The 25,565-nt window shown below is 39.1% G+C and overlaps 1 protein-coding gene across 1 annotated transcript in view; it reads left to right on the top strand.

Annotated features, from left to right (window-relative positions):
• Window positions 1-25,565, top strand: part of brinp1 (bone morphogenetic protein/retinoic acid inducible neural-specific 1) — a 109,240-nt gene that overhangs the window by 51,835 nt on the left and 31,840 nt on the right. The window contains exons 4-5 of the mRNA XM_072453166.1: window positions 8,885-9,054; window positions 21,378-21,483. Of these exons, the coding sequence (XP_072309267.1) occupies window positions 8,885-9,054; window positions 21,378-21,483 (276 nt within the window). The remainder of the gene's footprint in view (window positions 1-8,884; window positions 9,055-21,377; window positions 21,484-25,565) is intronic.

Here is a 25,565-nt window from a genome sequence, read left to right as displayed (position 1 = left end):
TGTGTGTGCGTGTGTGTGCGTGTGTGTATGTGTGTGTGCGTGCGTGTGTGTGTATGTGTGTGTATGTGTGTGTGCGTGTGTGTGCGTGTGTGTGTATGTGTGTGTGCGTGCGTGTGTGTGTGTGTGAGTGTGTGTGCGTGCGTGCGTGCGTGTGTGCGTGTGTGTGTGCGTGCGTGTGTGCGTGTGTGCGTGTGTGTGTGTGTGTGTGTGCGTGTGTGTGTGCGTGCGTGTGTGCGTGCGTGTGTGTGTGTGTGCGTGCGTGCGTGTGTGCGTGCGTGTGTGTGTTTGTGTGTGCGTGTGTGTGTGTGCGTGTGTGTGTGTGTGTGTTTGTGTGTGCGTGTGTGCGTGTGTGCGTGTGTGTTTGTGTGTGCGTGTGTGCGTGTGTGCGTGTGTGTTTGTGTGTGCGTGCGTGCGTGCGTGTGTGCGTGCGTGTGTGCGTGTGTGTGTGTGTGTGTGTGTGTTTGTGTGTGCGTGTGTGCGTGTGTGCGTGTGTGTGTGTGTGTGTGTTTGTGTGTGCGTGCATGCGTATAATATACACATTCCGTTCGCTGACTCACTCACAAACAGCTTGTCTTTATTCCTATAGTGTCTAGTTGCACCTGTGGTAATGAAGATGTGATTTTAGATCATTTCCATTTCCACTCTGAAGTTAAATACTCCAAATATAAACTCATAATGAAACAGCCATTTCATCTCGTGAATCAAATGTCAGCACTCAATCTCTAACAGGTGCTTTTTAACTACACCTTCTGTTCCATTTATTACAAGCAGCACCTAGCCAGACTAATGAGCAAGTCCAGGTAATTGTTATTAGAAATGCAATATATTCAGCTATGTCCACAAGATTATATAGCATCTATTTGTCAAAATGAAGGATGATATGCAGAATGCTGCTTCCATCACTACGTAATGTTGTGAAATGAGCTTGTTATGGCAGCTTGTAATGAACCAACAGGTTTCGTCATGCTGCCAAAGTTTCCTTAGCGTAAATACTTTAATTTAGAGTTCTGTTCATAGAAGCAGGATGTATGCAGGGACCTTGAATAGCTGAGTTTTTTAGCTTAGCTTTTGCTACACTAGTTTATAATGTCTTTAAAATGATAGTCTTTATCATATTCCATGGCTACAGGATTTAAATTGCACAGAGACTTAGGGTTTCTTTAACTTTCCCCTTGATTCAATTCTTTACCTTCCCGTCTTGATGTTTTAGATATTTTGGGGTGCAATTGTTTAATTAGCCGATTTATTGCAGCTACAACCCACAAGTACTCTTTTTGCACTTTTTTGAGGCAGTTTAAACTACTGTTTGTTTTTCCAGTGCCTTTGTTTATTAATTTGGTTTAGCTTCACATGGTTGATATCGGCTTAAAACATTACCATGTTACAAGGACAATTAAACTGTGCCACAGCTACATATTGGGTCATTTAAGAAAGACATGAAGAGTGTTCTGTTCATTTTGGCCTCGCAACAGTAACTTTATCATAAGTCAAGTGGCTCACAGAACGCATACAAAGAAGCAGAAGGTGATTGGCTGCCACGCCCCTCAGGCAGGAGGCCACGGTCCATCCGGACCACAACCTACCGTTTCTTTCCCTCTGCTGTTGGGCTCATGAACACTTCTAAACACCTGCCACTTTAACTACAATTGAATCAATCACTCACTGCCCTGTTCAGCTTCTGCACTACATCTGTACATTTAACTGTACATTTTGTGTAAATAGTAAGCCTATGTTTATTTCTATCTTATATTATATTTAAATTGTTTTTCTTCAATGCATGCCCTTTTTTATTCACGATATCGTGTTTTTTATTATTGTTCATTGTTGTATGTTGCACCCAATCACCAAAGCAAGTTCATTGACAAGGGCAATAAACCTTTTCTGATTCTGATTCTGAAATGATGGTTCTTCAAAAAGTGCAATCTTTGTGATTTGGTAATGGCATCTATTCAGATTGCGGTTTTAATTCAATTGCAGTCAATTGTGCAGCCCAACTCTCATGTGATGCGTCCGAAGGAAGCTGCTGAAAGTAGCTGAAACTATCTGACAAAAATAATTGTTACTGTTATCTGTTAAATTGCTTGTTGATTGAGAATATTAGACATCTATTAAAATGGTTGTAACAGTTTCACCAAATGCGTATCATGTTTAATGGAGCATGACAGTGAAGAAGAAGGAATTCATCAGTCATTCGACTTCCTAAAATAAGCGACACCCCTGCTGTCCCAGGCTAAATATAAATGCTTTTATCTCATCTCTCAGTTCTGAGGGACACATGAACATGACTAACTGTGATCACTTTGCCAATTGCATTTTAAAGATATAATTAGTTTGATAATGTGTGTGTTTTATTCAACGGACATGTCTAATTACTGGTGTCCAATGCTGCCAAGAACTGAGGCGCAACAGTTGGGTGAGAAGAGTGAATGTTGGCTATGGTATGTTTTATAAAATGTATTTGCAATTATATTTATGCAACCACTTTTAATCACAAGCCTTTGACATTTGTTAATTCAAAGAATAAGGGCAAGCACCAACAAGCTACTTAAAACGGGTCTGGTTACTTGATGAAAAAAAACTACAGAAATACAAAATGTTTAGCACATACATAGTCTTCTTCCACATGTTGATACTACAAGATGTGTTTAGAATGTGTGCTCTGTTCCAAATCAGCATCGCAATGGTGATTTAAAAAAATAAAAATAAAACAGCAACTAGATATTCTATACTAGATAGTAATAAGTCCATAAGTCTGGATGTGTCATCAACGATTTTTATTTTGGAAGTCAAATGGAAATTATAGATGATCAGAGAAGTCTAAAATATACATTGCATTGTAGCTTCAAGTGACAAAAAGGAGAAGAAGAAAATACTACCCCTGAAATAATCATTGTATCATTTTCAACCACAGCATCCGTCCTCATCTGATTGTGTTTCTCTGCACTTGCCGTCATCCGTTCTACTTCTATCTCTCCTTACTGCATTAACCTTAAGCTCTAAGCCATTTTTGTTTCCAGTTATGGGTCAGTGAGCTTTTATGAGAATCCTGGAATAGGCCATTACAGAAAACACTTAGATGTGTGAAGCACTGAGGTGATACAACATGAGCGCGAGCCCATTCTTCACAGTAATAACACGAATGCAATTGAAAAAAATATTCCTTAATTTAATTGATAATTATAATTATAATTGAGTTATTCAAAAATTAAGGTTAATTGTGCTATTGGTCATTATACATAAATACCTGTGCCAATGAAACAAAATAAGCACAAGCCACTGATGTGTTAATATTGTTTTTAAAATGCTGAAATTGACTTGACCTAGAAAAACATAAATATCCACAAAGACCTGGAAATAAACATAATTATCAATCAGTTTCATCACATTTAAGTTAATGTCACTCACATTCAGAAACGCCCTGTTTTTTTATTTGCCAGAAATGCTGCAGTTACTGGCTTACATTGATGCAATAGTTAAAGCCAGTAACAATGGTGTTGTCTTCAGGAAAAGGGACTCTGAATTGGCTATATAGTTGTCAAAAGGACTTCCTCTGTGCTGCAAAATAATGATCTAAGGGAGGGACCACTCTCAAGTCTGACGGCTCAGTGCTGTATAACCTCTGACTGGATCAGGCCCTTTCAGAGCAACAGTCGCCTGAGCTCACAGTGAAGAGGAGAAGAGCTTTATTGAAATGACTTCAAGTCACTGAGGCCCGAGGGCACAACACAGTCTGTCTGTCTCTGGCCATTCGGGCTAACCATTGAAAACTGCCATCATATCTTGACTCCATACAAAAAATACTTACCTCAGATTTGTTTCTTTGATTACAGTTCATGCACATTTTCTGTTGACAGTAGTCGGAATAAAATAGTATTTCAGTTGTAGTCATCGGAACTCGACACTTATCCGAGAGTCATTCTCAATCTGTGAATCGATTACAGCGAGTTTTAATAGTTTTAATTGAACGAACTCTGTATAAATATTTTAATACAGATGACCATTCATCAATTGCACACTTCTATGGACTGATGGATGACAAGGCCTTTTGATCAGATTTGGTTTGTTCTCATTAAGTGATTTAATTATTACTAGAGAATAATTATAAAGAATTACAATTATATTTGCACCATCAACTATGGCAACTATTGCACCACTGTATTCCGTAAGCATTACAGATTGCCACACCAGGAGTAACCCCCTGAAAATATTTATCCAACAGAGCACTTTATTGTATCACACTCTGCTGGAGATAAAAGGGCAGATGAAGGATTTAGCACAGACCCATTATCCGTGAGCTGCAGTGAAAGTCAACTGTGTGTCAGTGAGTTCCCCCCGGCCTCAGGGACAGACAGGGGAGCGTCACAGAGAAGAAGCCCGGCCTTTCACTGCCTGTGCTCTAATCGGCCATGAAACATCAGCCCTGGCTGCTATACAACCTCTGGTCACAGTCACCACAAGTTAACTGACCAATTCAAATGCACCACCATAGGGGGGAATGTCCACTCAGAGCACATGGATCCCTTGCATGTGGAACAGCAAACGCTGTCTTTTTTCCCCATCTTAAATGTTTAAAAATAAGAACATATAAAACACAAATATGAAACTGGACACAGAGAGTAAACAGTCTATAACAATTACGGCATGTCCTGTCCATGGAATTTATTCCACTTTGTCCAAAGATATTATTTTCAATGGAAATTTTAGAGACATGATTGTGTAAAGTTGTATCATGAAAAAGTTTATGATTATTTGAGTGGCATAGCAGACAATAATACAAGTTTATCATCATCAAACCTGTATTACAATATTGTAAGACACACAACACAAGAAAACTCACTCCTCCGACACCATGCACCACAACTAACTAACACCACTCCACAGTTCAGACTGGTACCGTGTGGCACACTCATGATAACAATGTTTGGCACAGTCACTAAGTCGACAGATGAATCTGTACATCAAACTGCACAAAGCTGCCTGGAAGTCTTGATCCCAGGTGACTTGTTCTTTCCCATCTTGGCCTTTTCAATAAAATCCTTGAGCAGTTACTGTGAGCCACATTGAGTTTCTGTATGCTAGCTATTTTGTAGTCTGAGCAGAGGTGTGCTGCATATAACGCAGTACAGTAGGGTTAAAAAGTGTTTTGCATTTGGCTTCAACTGTACAGACACCAAACATGTGCATGAGCATGTTCGCCTGTGCAACATCGTTCATCATCTGACAGATCATTAATAATACAATATTCCAAGTATTTGTTACATACAGTCTGATTATTCCTGCATAAGACAAATGGAGCAAACTTGACACATTTATAATCTTTAGTTCAACAGACACTTTCACTGGCATTATATTTTATATCAAAATCCACACCGTAGTTAGAGAAAATGTTGAGACGTTCCTGGAGACCTGCTCTTCTTGAACTGAATACAATAAGATCACCTGCATGCATTAGATGGTTCACTAGAATCGACCCAGAGTTTACATTTTGCATTTATATAAACATATATTTTTTGTCCACAGCCATCATTAATATTGCATATTTTCTTTCTCTTTTGTTTAACAGTTAAACTCAAAGGTGCATTATGTAAATGTACTGATACTTATCTTGCTTTTATTTAACTGTGTTTACTTTACTGGTCAGAAAAAGCCAGCAAAACATGCATTTTCACTGTGGTCAGGGCCGCACAGGGGAGAGCACAGACCTGACCTGGTGATGTCACATGCTTGTCTCCATGGAGATAAATAACAAATGTCAAACTTTGAAATATTCCAGGAAAAGCATGAGTTCACTTCTCTATAATCTCTACAGATATTTTGGTGTGAAGTTACAAAAATGAATCACTAGTGTTTGATCTGGGGACATCTGTTTCTGAGAAAGAAAATGACGTTCCATGTTTTCCATGTACAGCAGCGAGCAGCCAAAGCTTTTATTGTGTGTCAAAAGCAAACACAAGACATTCAAATCATAATGACAGCTTGGCTCTGTGTAAATATTTGACTGTTTGTGCTCTGAGCGCCTGCATTCCTCCCGACTGTGTTAAGCAGAGCAAGGGAAAGGTTACTGGTTCAATTTGAGTGTTATTTGGATTTTCACAACATATTTTGCATTGTGAAACCATTTGAGAGACAAGACTTAGATTTCTGCTTTAGTCGTTTTGTTCTTGACTGTTTTTTACTTTTTTTTTGTCACCATCATATTTTCAAAGAAAGGATGTCATCTTTTCTGGAGCTAATATGTACCAGTTTAAATGTCATCAAACTATAGCATCAGGGTAAAGATACTCAATGGCTTCTGGGTTCAATTCAAATTCAAATTGGTGAAAACTGGTGTAAACTAATCTTATTGCTTGAATCAGGAGAAGGATTGGACATTCAGGAGTATCTCATTGTTTGCAACTTTCCCACATCTAATCGCATGGAGGTTAGTTGAGGTACATATGCAGGGAAATGAAGACAGTCAAATTGGAGAAAGGCCAATGAAAGATATGTTCTTTATTGGGATTTACAATTTCAAGATATTTGTCATATATATATAGACCAATGTTGACAAGGACCATAAAAAAAGTAAATATTATCACCATATTTGGGGGGATGAGGTTAATATCTAAAGCATCTTGTGTTTCAGAGCGTTCACAGTGTGATTGGTTGAATTTTGCTGTATCTCATTCAAAGATTGGCTGACCAATATAGGAGGAGTGGGTGGGGAAAAGTGTAACTGCGATGGACGTGAAAGCGACAGAGGGGGGAGGAGTTCAGGGGCAAATAAAATCATGAGTCAAAATCTTCTTGTCTCGTCTTGTTTTGAGGACTCAATCTTGTGTCTTGTTTCAGAGGAACTGTGTCCTGTGCCACTCCATTGGCATAAGGAGAAACAAATCATGTATATGTGAGAGTTTTCATTGAGGCGACTTCTTTGTGTGACCAAAATGGACATAAAGTGGACAGATGTGCATGTGATTTGAATTGAACTTTATGATTTAAATGTTACAACCACGTATGATCATTCACTGTGATCTACTGTACATCAGGGGTTCTCAAACTTTTAAGGCCTGGACCCCCAAAATAACTGTGAAACTGAGTCAGGACCCCTACAGCAATACAGTCTATAATTTCAACTTCCAAACCGTTTAAAATTAGGATGAATTCAATTTTATTTCAGTAGTTTATTGAGTTGTCTAATCCAATTTCACTAACACTGACAGTTTTCAATAGAATATATAGATAAATACAGTGTCATCATTTTAACATTACATCTTGAAATCATCTCGCGACCCCCAGTACACGCTTTGCGACCCCCCCACTTTGGGAACCACTGATCTATACCAATAGAGTTAAAATGATTTCCAGTGGTCTATTTATTTTCATAAAGTCAAACTCTGCGGTCTTTGCTAAGTGGATTTATATTCTCAAAATGCAGGATTCACTGTGCTTTTAAAGTTTGCAAATTAAGTTGGTTCACAGACTTAAGCAGCTTACGAGTGGTGAGGATTTTTACACTGAACTGGAAGCAGCTACAAAATGCTGCAATTTATATGTAAATCACCGCAGACAGTGACAAAGAGACGATTCAAATCTCACTCCTGGAATCAGTCGTATGACAACAAAGTACGTTTTTGAAAGTGGCCATCTATAGATCTCTACTATTATGGTATTCAATGGACCATTCAGCGTGCCATACAGATGCAGATCATTCCTAAAAGTCGTTTCTTGCCCCATTTCATCTTTGTCTCTTGATGTGGCATTTGCAGCAAATACAGAATGGTTCTGTGTGACACATTCTTATGATACAGCGGTTGGTATGTCATTATGTTGAGGGTAAATCAAGGGACATTTCTAGGGACAAAGCTGGTGCAGAATAAAGCTGCAAGTATAGAGTGTGTTCCTGGAAAACTGGGGCATCCGGTTTCTCCAGCTAAAAACTGCCTGTCTCACATGTGTTAAGAGCATCCAGGCAGTCTGTTCCAATCTTCTGTATGATTAAATTACAGCAATACAGGATACTTCATTTGCCATCAATGGATTTCTTAATTTATTCTGTGGTGCAGTGAGCAAAGTGACAATGATGTGTAGGCCGAATAATCCATTCACAAAGAGAGAATGTGCAGTCTATATTGAGGCAAGACAGGATGAATGCAAATAAATAGATACATAATTTAGGAAACACAATGCACATTTAACTTTTACAACTATTGCAATTGCAGATACTTATACAGCTAAAATCTCTCAATATCACTGTCCCTCACCTATGTCTATAAACCTTTTTTTAATTTAAAGCTAATTTGATATGTAATAAATGCTCTTAAATCTTGCATACCGGTAACTGTTGTTTTATTGCTCAAAAAGCCTGCTCACAGTATGCTTTTCAAAGTCCTTCAGCATTAAAAACATGTACAGTAATATAGGTCTGCCATCATACTGACGCATTGTTCAATAATTGAGAGGATACACATTTTTTGGCGATCATTATTTATTTTGGGTACTTTTTGTTATAATTAGATTTGAGCTGTAGACGGTTGAATAAATAACTTCAATGAAAGATGGCAAACTAAACACAAGTATTGTATTCTGTTATTTATTTATAGCAGCTCAAGTTGTATTAATTTTTTTCCATTAAAAATATAGTACATTTTTCATATGTTTTTTATAGTTTAATTTTTTGGGATAATCTGGCTGTGTGTTTTTGTGTTAGAGTTATAATATTTGTTTTTTATATTATGCTTAACTGTCTATCTTTGCACTCCAAAATGTGTTACCGTAACACATTACACTCTTGTTATGCAGTAGGACTTGAAATTGTAGCAAAACATCTGGTCACTATTAAGATTAGTTTTTTCTACAATTAATTTTTAGAAATATTCTTATTTGTGTTTCTCTGTTTCTGTAGGTGAGGAGGCTCTCACTATGTACCTGGCTAAGAACAAGCTGGATCGGAAGCTTGTCAACGCCTCGCAGAACGTGGAGGCCCTCCATCAGCTGGCCTCATCGTATTTCATCGACCGGGACGGCACCATGAGGAAGCTGCACGAGATACAGATTTCAACAGATGCCATCAAGGTAAGCGATAGATGACAAGAATATTCAGCTATACTACATGCATCTACAGAAAGAAGGTAGTAGGTCTCACTTTACAGGACAGTAATAAGATGCAAAGGAAACAATATGGTCATATGCAGTCCATATCTTCCATAAAGAATAAATAAAACAAATCTCACTTTAGAAGGGTATAAGTAAGTAAATGATAACCCTGCTTGTAATGAGGACTGTAATATAATAATGGTTACTTTTCCTTTCATATCTTATATGTGTGTGTATGTGTGGTTTGGTAGAAAAGGAATAAACAAATACATTTCTATTAGATAAATATGTGCTCAAAATGACTGATTACTCAAAGTGACAATATTCACATTTTGATGGTGTAGCATGCTTACAAAATGACATATAAATGCCCCAGGTTTAACAGAACAGTTTAACAGAAAAGCACAGAATAACAATACAACTCCTCAAAATAAAAATAAAATCAAGATTATTCACTGTTATTATAAGGAGTGTTCAAACTAGGCCCTAAGACATTTTGTTGGTCCTCCTGTTGAACTAGTTAAAATCCTAGGAAGCATTTCTCTGTAGATTTAAGTATTTCTGCTAAAACCTCAACAACACCACATTGCCATTGTGGTCAAATTCATGTTTAAACCTTATTAAAGTGCTCTGGCTCTATCAAAGCTGTAAAATGCTTCCATTTTAATGACTCATTGTGTTGATCATTTGTGGTCATCCACTTTAGATATGTTTCAATTTGCAGCCGTCTGTGAAAAAAGCTCTGTCTGTGGCAGAGATTCACTTTTGAGTGAGTGTGCTTTCCCCATCATGTGGTGTAACAAGGGAGAGCATGCAAACAACATGAACTAAAATAAATAGGACTTACTATCTGTACAAATTGTGGTCTATGAATAAACATGTCTTGCCCAAACTGGCTCTCCAGATGCACAGCCTGGGAATCAGGACACTCCTCAAGAGGCTGTGACACAGCTAAGTTCAGCTGTAGTTTTAGCATGTGTTAAATGTGTTGAGCCTTGTTGTGGAACAAGTGGTAAAAAAGCAGGAAGGACAAATAAATCTTGTAAACTCTAAGGCAAACAAACATTGGGGATGATGCCACGTTATGTCCAAGCTGTTTCTAATTTGTCTGTGTTAAAAAGTGAACATTTATGGATGTATTTGTTCTGGAAGGAAATGCTGTGAAGCAGCAATTTTACCTGTGGCACTTTAACCTTTTCACTCAAGAGATGGCTGCTGTTAATTTCAAGGCCCAGTAGTCTAAATAATTAGATTATTTGATTAGGCATGTCCTGCAAGTCTTCAGTTCTAAGCAGAGAGCAGATTGCAGATATAAAAACAGTTTTCCATGGAGACTGTAAATGTCAAATGATAGAATTCTATAAAGAAAATTCTATAAAATTAAATTTAAATACTTCTCAAAACTGAATCTTGAATCGATTTTGAATGTCTCTCTCGGGCAAATGTGTCTCCTTTTTGCAGAACAAAGGAGCAGACGAGCCATCTCTCAAAGCTGGTTTTTATCTCCCAAAACAGATTTAAGATTAGCACTTTTTATATACCTTAAATATGTTTCACATGGGGGTATTCATGTAGTATACAAAGTTTTCTTTGTTCCCACTAAAGCTGCATTACTTTGGTATCAAACTGATAAAGAACAAACTATTTAAGCAAGGCAGGTTTATTTGTAGAGCACAATTTGTACACAAGGCAATTCAAAGTGCTTCACACAACAGGAAAAAATGCATTAAAATCTCAAAGACATGACAGAAATCACAAATCTAAGACATAAAAGAGAAGAGTGCAGAGAAAAACATTTCAGTCATATGCACAGCCAAACAAGAAATGTGTTTGCTTGAACATTGTCAGAGTAGAATCCTGTCTCACATCTTCAGGAAGACTGTTCCAGAATTTAGCTGCATAAAATTGAAACACAGATTCTCCATGTTTAGTCCTGACTCTGGCACCAGCACGAGGCCGGTCCATGTTTAGTCCTGACTCTGGCACCAGCAGGAGGCCGGTCCATGTTTAGTCCTGACTCTGGCACCAGCAGGAGGCCGGTCCATGTTTAGTCCTGACTCTGGCACCAGCAGGAGGCAGGTCCATGTTTAGTCCTGACTCTGGCACCAGCAGGAGGCCGGTCCATGTTTAGTCCTGACTCTGGCACCAGCAGGAGGCCGGTCCATGTTTAGTCCTGACTCTGGCACCAGCAGGAGGCCGGTCCATGTTTAGTCCTGACTCTGGCACCAGCAGGAGGCAGGTCCATGTTTAGTCCTGACTCTGGCACCAGCAGGAGGCCGGTCCATGTTTAGTCCTGACTCTGGCACCAGCAGAAGGCCGGTCCATGTTTAGTCCTGACTCTGGCACCAGCAGGAGGCCGGCCCATGTTTAGTCCTGACTCTGGCACCAGCAGGAGGCCGGTCCATGTTTAGTCCTGACTCTGGCACCAGCACGAGGCCGGTCCATGTTTAGTCCTGACTCTGGCACCAGCAGGAGGCCGGTCCATGTTTAGTCCTGACTCTGGCACCAGCAGGAGGCCGGTCCATGTTTAGTCCTGACTCTGGCACCAGCAGGAGGCCGGTCCTTGTTTAGTCCTGACTCTGGCACCAGCAGGAGGCCGGTCCATGTTTAGTCCTGACTCTGGCACCAGCAGGAGGCCGGTCCATGTTTAGTCCTGACTCTGGCACCAGCAGGAGGCCGGTGCATGTTTAGTCCTGACTCTGGCACCAGCAGGAGGCCGGTCCATGTTTAGTCCTGACTCTGGCACCAGCAGGAGGCCGGTCCATGTTTAGTCCTGACTCTGGCACCAGCAGGAGGCCGGTCCCTGAGGTCCTCAGAGTCTGAGATGGTTCATATGGCACTAACATGTCCGAGATGTACTTTGGTGCTAGGCCATGGAGAGACTTGTACACAAGCAGAGCTGCTTTAAAGTCTATTCTCTGAGCCACAGGAGCCAGTGAAGAGACCTGAGAACAGGACATGGTACTTCCTGGTTCTAGTCAGGACTAATGTGATGGTACTTCCTGGTTCTAGTCAGGACTAATGTGATGGTACTTCCTGGTTCTAGTCAGGACTAATGTGATGGTACTTCCTGGTTCTAGTCAGGACTAATGTGATGGTACTTCCTGGTTCTAGTCAGGACCCGAGCAGCAGCGTTCTGGATGTACTGCAGCTGTTTTACAGCTCGTTTGGAGAGGCCGTTACAATAGTCTAATCTACTGGAGACAAACGCATGGATAAGTCTCTCCAAATCTGAGTTAGACACTATATTTTTGATTTTAGCAATGTTTTTTAGACGGTAAAAAGCTGCTGATGTTATTGATTTGACTTGTCTGTTAAAGTTCAAGTCTGAGTCCATTATTACCCTCAGATCTCTAACTTGATTTGTAGGTTTTAGAGCGAGACTCTGGAGGTGACCGCTAACACTTTCTCTTTGTTTCTGTGGGCCAAAGACGATGGGACAATTAAAGCTTCTCCTATCTTACCTTGACACAAGAACATACTTTTCATTGTTAACTTCTTAACCTGCCAATGCCAACACAACTTTGCCAGTATTTCCTATGGTTCTATTTCAATGTTTTCTGGCTGACAAATAAGTAACTGGACTTGGACTTTTCCTTGACTTTTTTCTCAGTTTGATCACTCCTACATCCTCTCCAAAGTTCCGAGGTGCTGACATGCACTGTTACCTCCGCATGCGCCCACAATCAGCACCACTCTCCGCTGCTCCCACAATACTGCACTGCCCTGTCTCCATTCACCCGCCCCTTCCCCAGCGTTTTGTTGTCCTGACTGACAAGTGGATTAAGGGCTCCTGGCAGATGAGACTCTAGGTAGCAGGAAGTCAAGCATGACAAAATTAAGCAGAGCTGACAGAGGCTGCTGAGTCAGTTCTTTCCAAGACAAGATGGTGGAGGTGGGGGTGAAGGGTTTGCATGGAGAGGCAAAGACACACACACACACACGCGCACACACACACACACACACACACACGCACACTCACACACACTCACATACACTCACACGCACACACTGCAGATGCATGGAGCTCACACATATGTTAAGGTGAAGCTCGGTTTGTATAGCTTGATTAAGTTTAGAAGGACAAGGCAGCTTAATGTCTGGCATCAGAAATGTGTTTTCACAGAATGAGACACATGCTAGAAAATATGTGTTGAATATTTAAAACAAGGACTACAGGGTGTCTGGAGATGGGTCAGAAAATATGCTTTTGTTGCATGTAAATATCTTCAGATTTGTGCATTTTTGGCCCTTTAGTGGCAATGTTGGGTTTTGTTGTTGGATTTACTATTGAGTAGAGGGAGTTGTAACCAGACGGAGACCACTGAATATATTAGAATATTCAGAAAGAACCATGGTGGATCCTAGCCTAGTGTGTTGTGACAATCCTTGCTTTTTTGGTTGTTTTTTTGGTTGTTCTTTTGTTTGTTTGTTTGTTTGTTTGTTTGTTTGAGTACATAATTATGTTTGAGTATTCAGATGTATGAGTTGAAAATAAGCCTTTTCAGTCAGGGGTAGCCCAATTAGTAAGTATAAATTAAAGGACAACCGCAGGTGAAATTACAGTCACGTCCAGAGCAGACGGCGACCAGAATGTGAAAGAAGCCAAAGTCCACAACAAAGACCTGCTCTATAAATTCGCAAAACAAGAGTGCTGCGTTTCATATTGATTCGCTGTGGCTGCTTGACCTGTTCTGTAGAGCAAACTCTGGAATGGAAATTGCATGGGAGCACAGATAAATGGTTTCACACTTTCACCGTTTGTACCTTTCCTTCATATAAAAAAATGCAGAAAGAGGTACTATTCAACACAATGTTGCTATTAGTAACAGCAGTAGTAGTTGTGGTTATAGATGTAGCAAGAAAAGAAAGGGTAAATATACTGAGAGGCACTGTTGAAGAATTGAGATAACAATAGCATACATAGTGGGAATTTGAGTGTAACTAGTGGTGTTTTGTATTGTTAAAAAGTGAGTATAATGTTGAATTCCTTGTAATATTTCTAAGCAATAGTAGTTTTTTCTCAAAGGAATACACTAATCATGTCACAGCTTGAAATAATAGTCATTTACTCTCAAGAATCAATTTAAAATGTTGAAAATTCTTTCCAAAAGTGTGAAAAGTGTCATGTGCATCCTTACATCATCTCCAGTTGTTCACAGCCTGCTTCCATTTGGCCCGTCGCCTCAGATCATGGAAGTGTTTACAGTGATGGATCGCAGTGATCGCACAACTGCAACAGAATAAAACAAATGTGCCATTTTTTCTGTCTGACAACCACCATGTGTTTCATCAAGCTGCTGCCTTGAACATCCAGTGAATTATGTATGTATGTAAATGACACACTGTATGGCGAACCGCCTGCCAGTCCAGACATATTGTAGTTTGTTCTTTCAGGCTATTTAGCACTATAAACACCATGTAACAAACCAAATGTAAAATAGCATCTACATATCAAATATAACATGGGCAAAGGCCTTTTTATAACCGAATTTCCAACTATGAGATGAAATATGTTGCTATTCATTCATGCATTTTCCACTGCTTGTTCCCGTTAGAGGTCGCGGGGGACTGCAGCCTATCCCAGTGACTTTGGGCCTTAAGCGGGGTACACCATGGACAGGGGCCAGCTCGGTGCAGGGTCAAGTATGTTGTTATCAGACTACAGTAGTCTGATAACAACATATTTGACTCATTAGTTGTCAAATATGTTGTTATCCGACTACTAATGAGGCAGAAGAATGGTGTGTGCACGCCGGGACAGTCAGCAGGACACAGAACAATCAATCTCTGCCGACTCCAGACATCTGCGCAGGCTCTAATGCAACTTGCTCTCATTAAAACACTTTTATTTCTGTCAGTGAGAAATGCAAACAATTATTTGATTGTTATTGGCCTCCCACAGGTTGTACACGCTGTGCAAGTTGGAATCATCAGAATATTGAAAGGCCATTACAGAGTGCCCTTTGAAGTTATGTAAAGTGTGTCCCTGAGGAGCACTACATTTATTATAATGAGAAATGAATTGCGTATTGACAGGGCTGATGTAGAATAGTGTGTTCAGGTGTATGCACAGGATATTCGTTTGAGCATCCTTAAGCTAGCTGTCTCCATGGACTTTGTACTGCTTAAAGGTGCATAAAGAGGGATGTAGTGTTCAGACGGAAATTTAACAGGTCTGAAATGATAAATCTATAATGTAAAGTTGGATTTAGTTGGATGCAATTTTTGTGGTATTATAAACTGACTTTGTGTATTATTCTTAAATGACATATCAACAATAAGGATGTGTCCCATAAAAAATCCAAAAGGCATTCAAATGAATTCATGCTGTCTCACTATTTTCCAGACACTGCAGTAGTTTTTCTGTCCTGTGTTTAGTATAAAGTGGTGGAAAGTAAGGAAATACAAAGTGAAAGTACTTTATTTTTTAGGTATCTATGCTTGAAGTAAATTTGAAAGTGGATGAAACCAGGAATCTTTTCTTTCTCCATGTTTTTAGTGATATTTTTGTACATTCTACCTAAAGGTTTTGATTTTAAGTCCTGACTTTGAGAAAACACTCTACAAGCATTTAAATCCGTATTGACAAGACAATCTTTATTAAATCACCACATTTCTCTCTTTAATAGTTATCAAAATCTAGGCAACTTCTTTTTTTATTTTTATGTAATGTTTTTACTTTTATTAAAAAAATGTTTGCTCTTCAATACTTTTGCTGAAGTAACACGCAAGAAGTTAATCATTTAATTGCAACTAATTGATTATTAGTAACTAATTTAGTAATCAAATAAGCATTAACTTGTATATACATAGATTCCAAAACATGCTGAGAAAATATGTTTTATGACTGAAATTGAGCCGTAATTCCATGAAAATGATGAGGAAAATGTGTACATTTAGTGTATTTGGTGAAAATACTCAAATAAATCCACAAATAGCATCACTTCAACTTCATCTGAGTCAAATTTAGTAAAAATCTTTTCATCACATGACTTTTGCGTTCTAAAGAACAACTTATTCAGTTAATCAAAAGAATAATTCCTAGACTAATCAATTAACATATGGCGTTAATATGTCAACTGAGGGTCTTGAAGACCACGCCTCTATTTCCCTGCTTATACCAATCTAATGCCTCAGTCACCGCTTGACTCTGTTCTCTCAGCCCGCCCTCCCTCTCTTTGTAATATGCTTTCTTTAGCGTCCAGTCTTCTAAGAGGGGGATCTGTAAGCGGCTGGGCAGATTGCCCCCTGAGTCTCTCGTCCCAGCAGTTCGAGCTGCCATGGATCGTCACGTCCATCTCACATTGATAAATATATTCTCATACCTTGTGGTTGCATGGTCCTTGCTAATGGAGCATTCTTAATATATGTAGATTGGGGATGTCAAGATTATTTGGTCAATCAACAATTGTGATTTTTTTTTTGTCTGATCACAATATAATTGTAACAACTGAAAAATAATAATTGCGACCATTTTAGAAGCAAGATTAAGTATTTCAATTTAATCCATAGTCCAAAAATACATCTTAATATAAAATAGAATAAGGTCAATGTTGACTGTATTTTGTTATTCAGAAAGTTGATTTCCTAAAGCTGGTTCCAAACTGAGGAATAGTAACGGGAATGAAAGAAGATTCAAGATTTCGCTGTTGTTTGTTCACGTCCTCATTAACCCTGAATGATTAAATCATGATGTTTTTCTCACAATAATCGTAACTCTCAAAGGGTTAGGGACATCACATAGATATAAAAACAGCCTGAGCCACATACCACAGTAGGCCTACGGCTGGATCACAGCGCTAGCTTCTCACTGAGAGCAGTTGAGGACCTTTTTTAAAATAAATTGTTGAACGTGATGGCTATGCAATTGCGCAGAGAAAGTCATTTAGAGATGAAAATAAGTTACCCAGTGGAGTGTCTTAATGGAAAGGAAATGTCACTTTTATGAGTGTGTTTTTCCTGTAAAACCCTTAGGTGTGGATATGTAGGGCGTTACTGCTACAGAAGAATGTATAAACAATTTGTGTGTTTATTCAACCATAAAGTGTGCAGGGGAGACAGCTTCCTATATCCTCTAGTCTGCAAGGTCACCTCCCTGATGCCAAACCTAACTCAAAATAGCAAACTGTTTCATAATTTGTCTGAAATAAGTGGTTAGTTACTGTATTTCATCTAAACCTACTGTATCTGACCATGATTCTTTGACCTTTCAGAAGAAGGCCTTCACTTAATAAAATGCTCACTAGATTATTTCTCTCTTATTATATTAAGTTTAATGGGTGGAGCAGATATTTCAGTATTAAGAATACTAAGCAATTGTACTTTTAAAGATCATTTCTGAATTTGAACATTCACTAATACATTTTTTCCCCCACTTTCCACTTAATCTGGTTCACGCTGTGTGGTGGACCAATCACAGCGCAGGATTGTAGTACGGGCGGAAGTCAAAAGGACAAACCGAAACAAACATGGCGATGCCGACAGACATTCTTTGGCCAGATTTACAGACTATTTTGTTTTTTTTATTATTTGAGGAAAAAGTCTGGGCTTTTCTCTGACTGGATTTCTCAGCTTGTTCCGCTGTTGAGTCGCTTTGACCAGTCAGATTCAAATATCTGTCATAATGTTACGCCTTTTCCCAACTGCTTTCGGTGAGATTCTGTCCAGATTGATCCCTTGTGTAGAACTCAATTCAAAACATGCAACAATCTGGTACGAGGTAACTTTCCACTCCCTATAAGCAAGACAAATATCTGTGGAGCATTGCAGCAACACGCTTAGAAACAGGTACAACTGCTTCAAATGAACTAATCAGTTGAATTTAATAACCCAATTTGACATAAAATGTACTAATATATATTCTGGCATCTATTATAAGCTTGTTGAAATACAAATGGCTGCTCTTTAACAAGGCCTTACTGTAATACACGAGGCATATGCGGCAATAATATGAGCAAGAAGGAGAAAGAGCCCTCTGAGATCTGACGGGGATCTGGGTTTAGAGAATTACATGTCTCTTCATTTCTATGTGGACAGAAATAGCAAGTCATTAAGAGAATAGCAGGTGATGGGCAGATTAGAAGGGCTCTGTAGAGACAAGTGTAATGAAGACAGTGCAACTTCTCCATATTCTTCACTGTCCAGTTCAAGCTTCAAATACCGTCTGGGTGCAATGAAAGTGAGAGCCAGTGCAATGTTTGATTGAAATACACTTTTCCTATTTTGATTGAGATAATTTTTTCTCTCAAACCAAATGTCGTAAATATTTTATTTCTAATTAACTTCAGAAATACTGGTCCAGCCTGATAAGATGAAAAGCCCAACCGAAAGAAGGAGATATATCACAGAACATTTATCTTATGTTTTTGATTCAAACAGGCATACGTGTCACATTGGCTTTAAATGACCAAGTTCACAAGCCCGTAATTTAAGTGTTTGACTTCTTAGTGCTCAGTTGGTTGCCTGTATGTGTAACTGTGCCGGTGTAAAAGGCCACAAGCACAAAATGGTGTTCATCAATGTGCCTCAGGGCAGCTGCGGCATTGGGTTTTAGCCCTATTTGGTATTTTTCTCTCATAACAAAGGGGGGCATATTCACTGACTGTAAAATGTTTTAGATTGCATGATAAAAAAAAATGCTAGGCTCTTGCACTTAAATTTTTAATGCGTCTTTCTTTCCATTGCCGTGTTTAGGTCAAACTTGAGGGCATACATTTTACCATTAATAGAAGCAAAATGCACATTTGCTGCTCTCAGTGGGTTTCAGTTTATTGCCAAAAAATGACAACATTCACTTTAGAGTTAAAGAACCTTTGCATTCTGATGTATATATATTTTAGCAGTAAATGAAGACAGATTTGTTTCACAGCCATGTGAACTGCACCACGTCTAATCTCTAGAGCATTATGTTTACGTGCTCAGATTGCAATGCCGTGACAGCTGACAATTAGTGGCAATGTTCCAGAATGTAGTTCTAGTGGACCATAATGATGCCAGTGGTCCCTGGGGACTGCACTGTTGTGTTCTGCTTAATAATCCAAATCTTTTAAGTTCCCCTCGACCCTAGCGGCTTTTCATCTTAACTGTTCTAACTGTGTTTTCAAGATTGGTGGCTTAACAAGAGGAACATATACTCTGATGCTCACCAATGAAAGTGTGAATGGCATTACCCCACTCTCATATAGACACCTTTTCATGATGAATTGTGGGTCACTTTGAGAGCAATGCATTACTGGACACCTGTAACAACTTAATGCAAAAAGGAGCACAAAGTACTGTATGCGAGCAAAGCCAATGCATTTGACTCCAAGCGTTTGTATAGGGCCACTGAGGGAGGATGTCCGAGAGTGACAGAGGACAGATATTCATTTTGCCCAGTCACCATGGATCATGCAAGACAACCTTTGGGGGAAGTAAATCTTTGGGTGATAAGCACAACAAAACGACAGGGAGAAAGAGCGCTGTCAGCAGCCATCAAGATGGCAGAGCGTGATAGTGAGGTCTGGCTTTGTAATCATCCTGCACTCGCACTTTATGCTCTGACCCTGAGCTGCTTGACACCTTTCAAGGGCATTTAGAGATAAGTCTGTAATTGCATGCTTACAAAAACTATGATTTGGAACAAAAATAACATGATTGGTTCTCAATTAACAAATGATTAACATCAGTTATTCAATTCAATTATAATTAAGAATAATACATAATGATACATTCTATACTGCTGTAAATATGGTATAAAGTTAGTCATTTTATTTCATCATTGCTATATGTTGTAGAGCTCTCTTAGTGTTCTATATCCTTTAAAAAGCTGTAGAATATAAAAATGTCAGTGACGATAAACTCTTTAATCTTATGGGTAATAAAACATTTTATTAGTCCATTGTTCATTATGTTTAATTGCCCAAAATAGTCTTTTTTGTCAAACACCAAATTGCAACAGGATATTTTGAAGGTAGTCAAAAATACTCTGCTTTGTCTTCCAAATAAAATCCTTTTTTTTTTGTACAATAGATGACTAAACTGAGTAAAACCTCTTATTATGGATATATGCTTTATCATTCCTGAGACTTTAAGACTTTTCTGCAGGCATTCATCCCTGTCTTCTTCCACTGTATTTAAAATTTCCCCCAACAGACTGATGCCAGAAGTAAAGAGTAACATCTGCCTAATTTCGTGCTTGTCATCTTCCCATCTGCTGGAGTCTCACTTCACACAATACACAAAGTCATCACTCTGTCTGTCAGTCACTCACGCACACATCACTAACTTGGTCTCAAAGTGCTTCTGTCATACAATAAGTAGGGGACATCTAATATTATCTGGCTATTAATTATATCTGCCCAAGGTTTACTCTTACAATATGGTTTAATCCCTAATCAGAGGCACTCAAGTGGTCATAGTGGCAAATCAGTTGTCATAATGTCCATAAAGGAACTATCAACTGTGAAATATGCAGTACGAGGCTTTTGTAGTTAATTGCACTTGATAAAATTGCACCAGAGTTTTTCAGAATTACAGCCAGTCTCACTTATTTATTTGTTTCTAAACCACATCAAAAGTCAGAGCTTTGCCACGTCTAATTTAACCAAAAGTGCACATTTGCCTCAAGTATTTTGTGAATGATGGAACTGGTGAAGTGTGTTTAAGCAAATGCGAAAATGTTTTGCCTTTAAAGGTCTTAGATGAGGCGGCTATAATTACTTTAAATGTGTGTGTTTTTATCTTTTCTTCAGTGGTTATAGAGGAGCACTGTGGTCCACAACCTTTATTTTATGATAAATACCAATACCAAGGACACCATAACACATTTTTTTCTACTTGTTAAAGCATTTTAGGTTCAAAAGGAAAAGGCTAGAGGTGCCTCCACTAGCATATCTTTCATACCAGTACCACAAAGACCACAGATTCAAGTCAACTCCTTGCAACAAGCAACAAGTGTATTTGGAAAGTCTGGCTTGCCCCCGGAATCATTAGGTTTAAAAACTATAGTTGTAAAGCTAAAAATACAGTTCCTATACTGTGGACATGTTAGTGAAAAACTGGGTCTCAATAATGTGTTAATATGATCACTAGATACGCACTGTTTGTATTTATTAGTTTAATAAAAAATGTTGGGGCACAAGATGAATCAAAATTATTTTTTTTGTCCCCTGAAGATACACTTAAAACAAATGTAATTGTGAACATTTACATTGCACAGCATATGCAAATGTGGATATTAATATGCAAATGCCCTTGTTCAAACACCTAGTACAACTCCTTAAACCATTTCCCTTCTTGCCTGTCTAATTCTCCTGCAGGTGACAGAAACACGGACTGGACCACTGGGCTGCAGCAGCTATGATAATCTGGACTCCGTCAGCTCCATCCTCCTGCAGAGCCCTGAGAGCAAGCTTCATCTGCAAGGTAAACAACGGCTGCCAATCCATTTTTCTACCAACGCCGCCCCCGCCAAGGCCAACATCAGCGGGTAAAGGGGTCAAACTATATTTTAGCCCCGCGGTATCACAACATGAATATCCTCAAGTAGCACGGTGCACCAGCTAAAATGATTTGTGCCTCCGTGGAAGTGAGTGTCAATGTGTTTTTTAATTGGGTCTGAGGCAGGGATAGATTTGCTCCTCAAAGCTCCAGGGGATTGTGATAGGATTCTCCATGGTTAGAGCTGTTTGCCTCTGCGTTCTAACACAAAAAGGCATGGAAGTTTCCAGCACTTTCTGTAGGATGGGCACAAACAATGTTGTAGTTAGCACACATGGCGTCTCTGAATGAGTTAAAAAGGATGTCAAGATTATTCAATTATTGTGATTTATCAGGTCAAAATATAGAAATTTAAGAACTAAATAAGTGATAATATTTGTAACAACTTTGGAGGCTAAATGGACACAAATGTAAAGGGCTTTTTATCTGGCTGTTATGTCATTTTTCCTATTAACTTTCCTAATCACTCAATGAATACTTACTTGTCTTGACCTTTCTAACACTATTTTTTATATTGTGGCATACCTTTAAGTAACATGTGCATTTAATATCAAATACAATGTATTCATACTTTTCAAAACACTCATTCGGAGTCGCGGGTGACTGGAGCTAATCCCAGTGACTTTGGGCCTTAGGCGGGGCCAGCTTGTCACAGAGTTAACACAAAATCAAATACTAATTGATACTAAAACTGTATTGAAATGGGATTCTTATTTGATGAAGTAATAATACAAATAAAATCACATTAACAATATAAAACTTGACCTTTCCTGAAGAAAGAGCTATTATTTTGTGTTTAAAATCAGCTTCTTCTTTTTTTTTCATTAAGTTATCAAAATTGGTATTGAATGTCAGGCCTTTTCCTTAATATCAAAAATAAGTTAGAAATCTTGGTATCACAACAACACTGTGCTTAATTAAAAATAGACAAAGGTTTAGTGGTAAAAATAAGTAAATGAAATATCTAATGCGATTGGGGCATACCACATGAAGAGAGTATAACTAATTGTTCAACAAAATTAGATTCAACACAAAGAGTGACATAAGCAATATGTACCCAGTGTGAAGAAATTGCATTTAGTTGCAGTTACTTTCACAATCACAAAGATAAAAGCCTGTGTAATTGTAGTGTCCAAATAAAATGATTGCTTTCTTGATTTTTGTTTCACCTCAGTTATCAAAATGAGTTGGAGACTCATTTCCTAAACAAAACCCTGCGGCGCACCTTTCCTCTGAGCAGAACACGTGTGCCGTCTGTATTGAGAGAACAAGGAGCTTTGCCAAAGGAAAACTTTTTAAGTCCACTTATCTGGACAGCTTTTTAGGTTTTAGGGGGAACTCTTTATTGTCATGCACAAAATGTATTAGCGCTGAGCTTTTCAGACTGTTTTGTCACCCAATTGATAAATGACAGGCTTGGAAAAGACTCTTTCTCCCTGAGTTATAATAACCCCCGGAGAACAGAAAATCTCTTCTGAGTGGTTTCTGGTTTAAAAATTGTGCCTTTTATGTAAATGTGTCAAAGTGCGTGCGTGTGAGTGTGTGTGTGTGTGTGTGTGTGCGTGTGTGTGTGTGTGTGTGTGCGTGTGTGTGCGTGTGTGTGTTGTCATGTGTCTGGTGCATTATGTGGGATGAGGGTGGGTTTATAGACATAAGAGCAATTATCATCTCCCCCTTTAATTAGAAAGACAGCTGATGGTGAAATTCGGAACAATTATAGTGCTCTTCAAAGTGATGATACTTCACACAGCCCAAGGAGAAACTTGGAGCTTTGGAGAGCGGTGCGGGCCAATCACTTGAATCAATCACTGTTTTGATCCACCATGAGCATCGGTGGAAGTGTATGAATTAGAACATTATGCATGCTTGGATATATACAATGAGGTCTATAGTCTCATCAGAGCAGACATACTGAGCGAATCACTGATATTGTGGGTGAAATATCATTCAATGACGCAATGCAAAATGTTAGAGCAGAAACATCCCCCAGCTATTTAATGACCAGCTTAACCTCCCGTAGCGCTCTTGTTCCCAGGATTAACATTGGTCTATACTGTAAAATGTGGTTTGATAGAATGTTGTGAAAAGCATGGCCTTGATTATTGAAATGCCCTATGCCTTTACACTTCTAGAATTTACTCTAATTTAAGAAACTTTTCTTTGGCAACAATGAATAATAATAATAATAATAATAATAATAATAATAATAATAATAATTGCAAAATAGTATAATAGTATATACGCGACATGTACAGTTGGTCAGAAAATAGTGCAAAAATGAGTCGCCCAAGTAAGAGACATGTAGCAGTCTTTTATCCTAAACGTATTATAGGGTGAATGGATTCGTCGTTAGTGATTTTTCTAAGAAAAAAAATCTCTGTCCTTCTTGATCACATGTGAATGCCTGTGTGCTTGCCAGTTGCTATGGTGATGAAGAGTAATTGTGGAAAACACGTTTAAATACTGGTAGAACAATATGTTGAGGTTTGGCTGATATTCTGTACTTGCCATCATATAAAAAATGGTAGGTGAAGGGTTCATTTGCAAAAACAATAAAGTGCCATTTTAAGTGGCTTGCAGTTTGTTCTTTGCATAGCACGGTTTTCAAAAGCCAATGTATTTCACTGCAACCAAAATATGATCCAATCCCACCTTGATAAAATCGACGAGCTGTAGAAGATGGTAACAAAATAAAACACTTTTTTCACTCTATACAGTTGCAAATGCACAGCAACAGTTTAAAGTGTGCAAATCAAGCCTGTTCCGTTGCTATAGGTGACAGTAATGGGCATGAGCAGCTCCTCTGCATGTGTCTCATTTTCAAATGCCAAGTGACCTTTTACGGGACAATTAGCTTAAATACAAACCTTTACAGACCGAAGGGAGCTCATGAACAACTGGAAGGACATGAAAAAGGCAAGGTATATATATAACGGAATAGTGTAGATGGTATGCAATCATATATAAATATAATCATATATAATATAATACGTTTGGCGCTTAGACCCGAGCAGGAAATAATAATAAGCGATGCGCAGGAGGTGCAGAGCTGCATATGAGATGGAGCAGGGCCGAGCTGAGCAGGGCCGAGCTGAGCAGGGCAGAGCTGAGCAGGGCAGAGCTGAGCAGGGCAGAGCTGAGCAGGGCCGAGCTGAGCAGGGCAGAGCTGAGCAGGGCCGAGCTGAGCAGGGCAGAGCAGAGCAGGGCCGAGCTGAGCAGGGCAGAGCTGAGCAGGGCAGAGCAGAGCAGGGCCGAGCTGAGCAGGGCAGAGCTGAGCAGGGCAGAGCTGAGCAGGGCCGAGCTGAGCAGGGCAGAGCAGAGCAGGGCAGAGCAGAGCAGGGCCGAGCTGAGCAGGGCAGAGCTGAGCAGGGCCGAGCTGAGCAGGGCAGAGCAGAGCAGGGCAGAGCAGAGCAGGGCCGAGCTGAGCAGGGCAGAGCTGAGCAGGGCCGAGCTGAGCAGGGCAGAGCTGAGCAGGGCAGAGCAGAGCAGGGCCGAGCTGAGCAGGGCCGAGGAGAACGTTGCACAGGGGAAACAGCAGTGAGTCGTCCAGTTTGAACCTTCATAAAATTCTAATTTGAGCGCTCACAAGTTTACCTAAAAAGTTATTTTGTTGCTTAGAATATTGGTATGCAAGTGAGTGACAACAATTTGAAAAGCAATTCAGTTTACTTGCTTTAATTAGGCTTATCTTTCTGCTGTATTTTCCTTCATAATTATTTACTCGTGCTTAGGTGTGTGGGGTGAATTTCATTTCATGAAGCTTTGCTGATTTGTTCCTGGCGTGATGTATTCCCCAATTTGCCTCTCTCATTTTCTTATTATGTTGGATTAAAATATGGGAAACGTTTTATTTCTTAGTAAACTATTTATCTAGTTATTTAACTCAAACTAAAACATATACATTAATCTCTTGGTTATTGAAAACATGTATATGGTATAAGCCAAATGCCTTAATTGTGTAATTGCTTTTAAACAAATAACTATAACTTACTACTTAGTTTACTAAG

The sequence above is a fragment of the Eucyclogobius newberryi genome, unplaced genomic scaffold (assembly GCF_026437365.1).
Source record: "Eucyclogobius newberryi isolate DKJ021-1_F unplaced genomic scaffold, fEucNew1.0.hap1 SCAF_2, whole genome shotgun sequence".
Classification (NCBI taxonomy): domain Eukaryota; kingdom Metazoa; phylum Chordata; class Actinopteri; order Gobiiformes; family Gobiidae; genus Eucyclogobius; species Eucyclogobius newberryi.
This window is presented reverse-complemented; position numbering and strand designations above follow the sequence as displayed.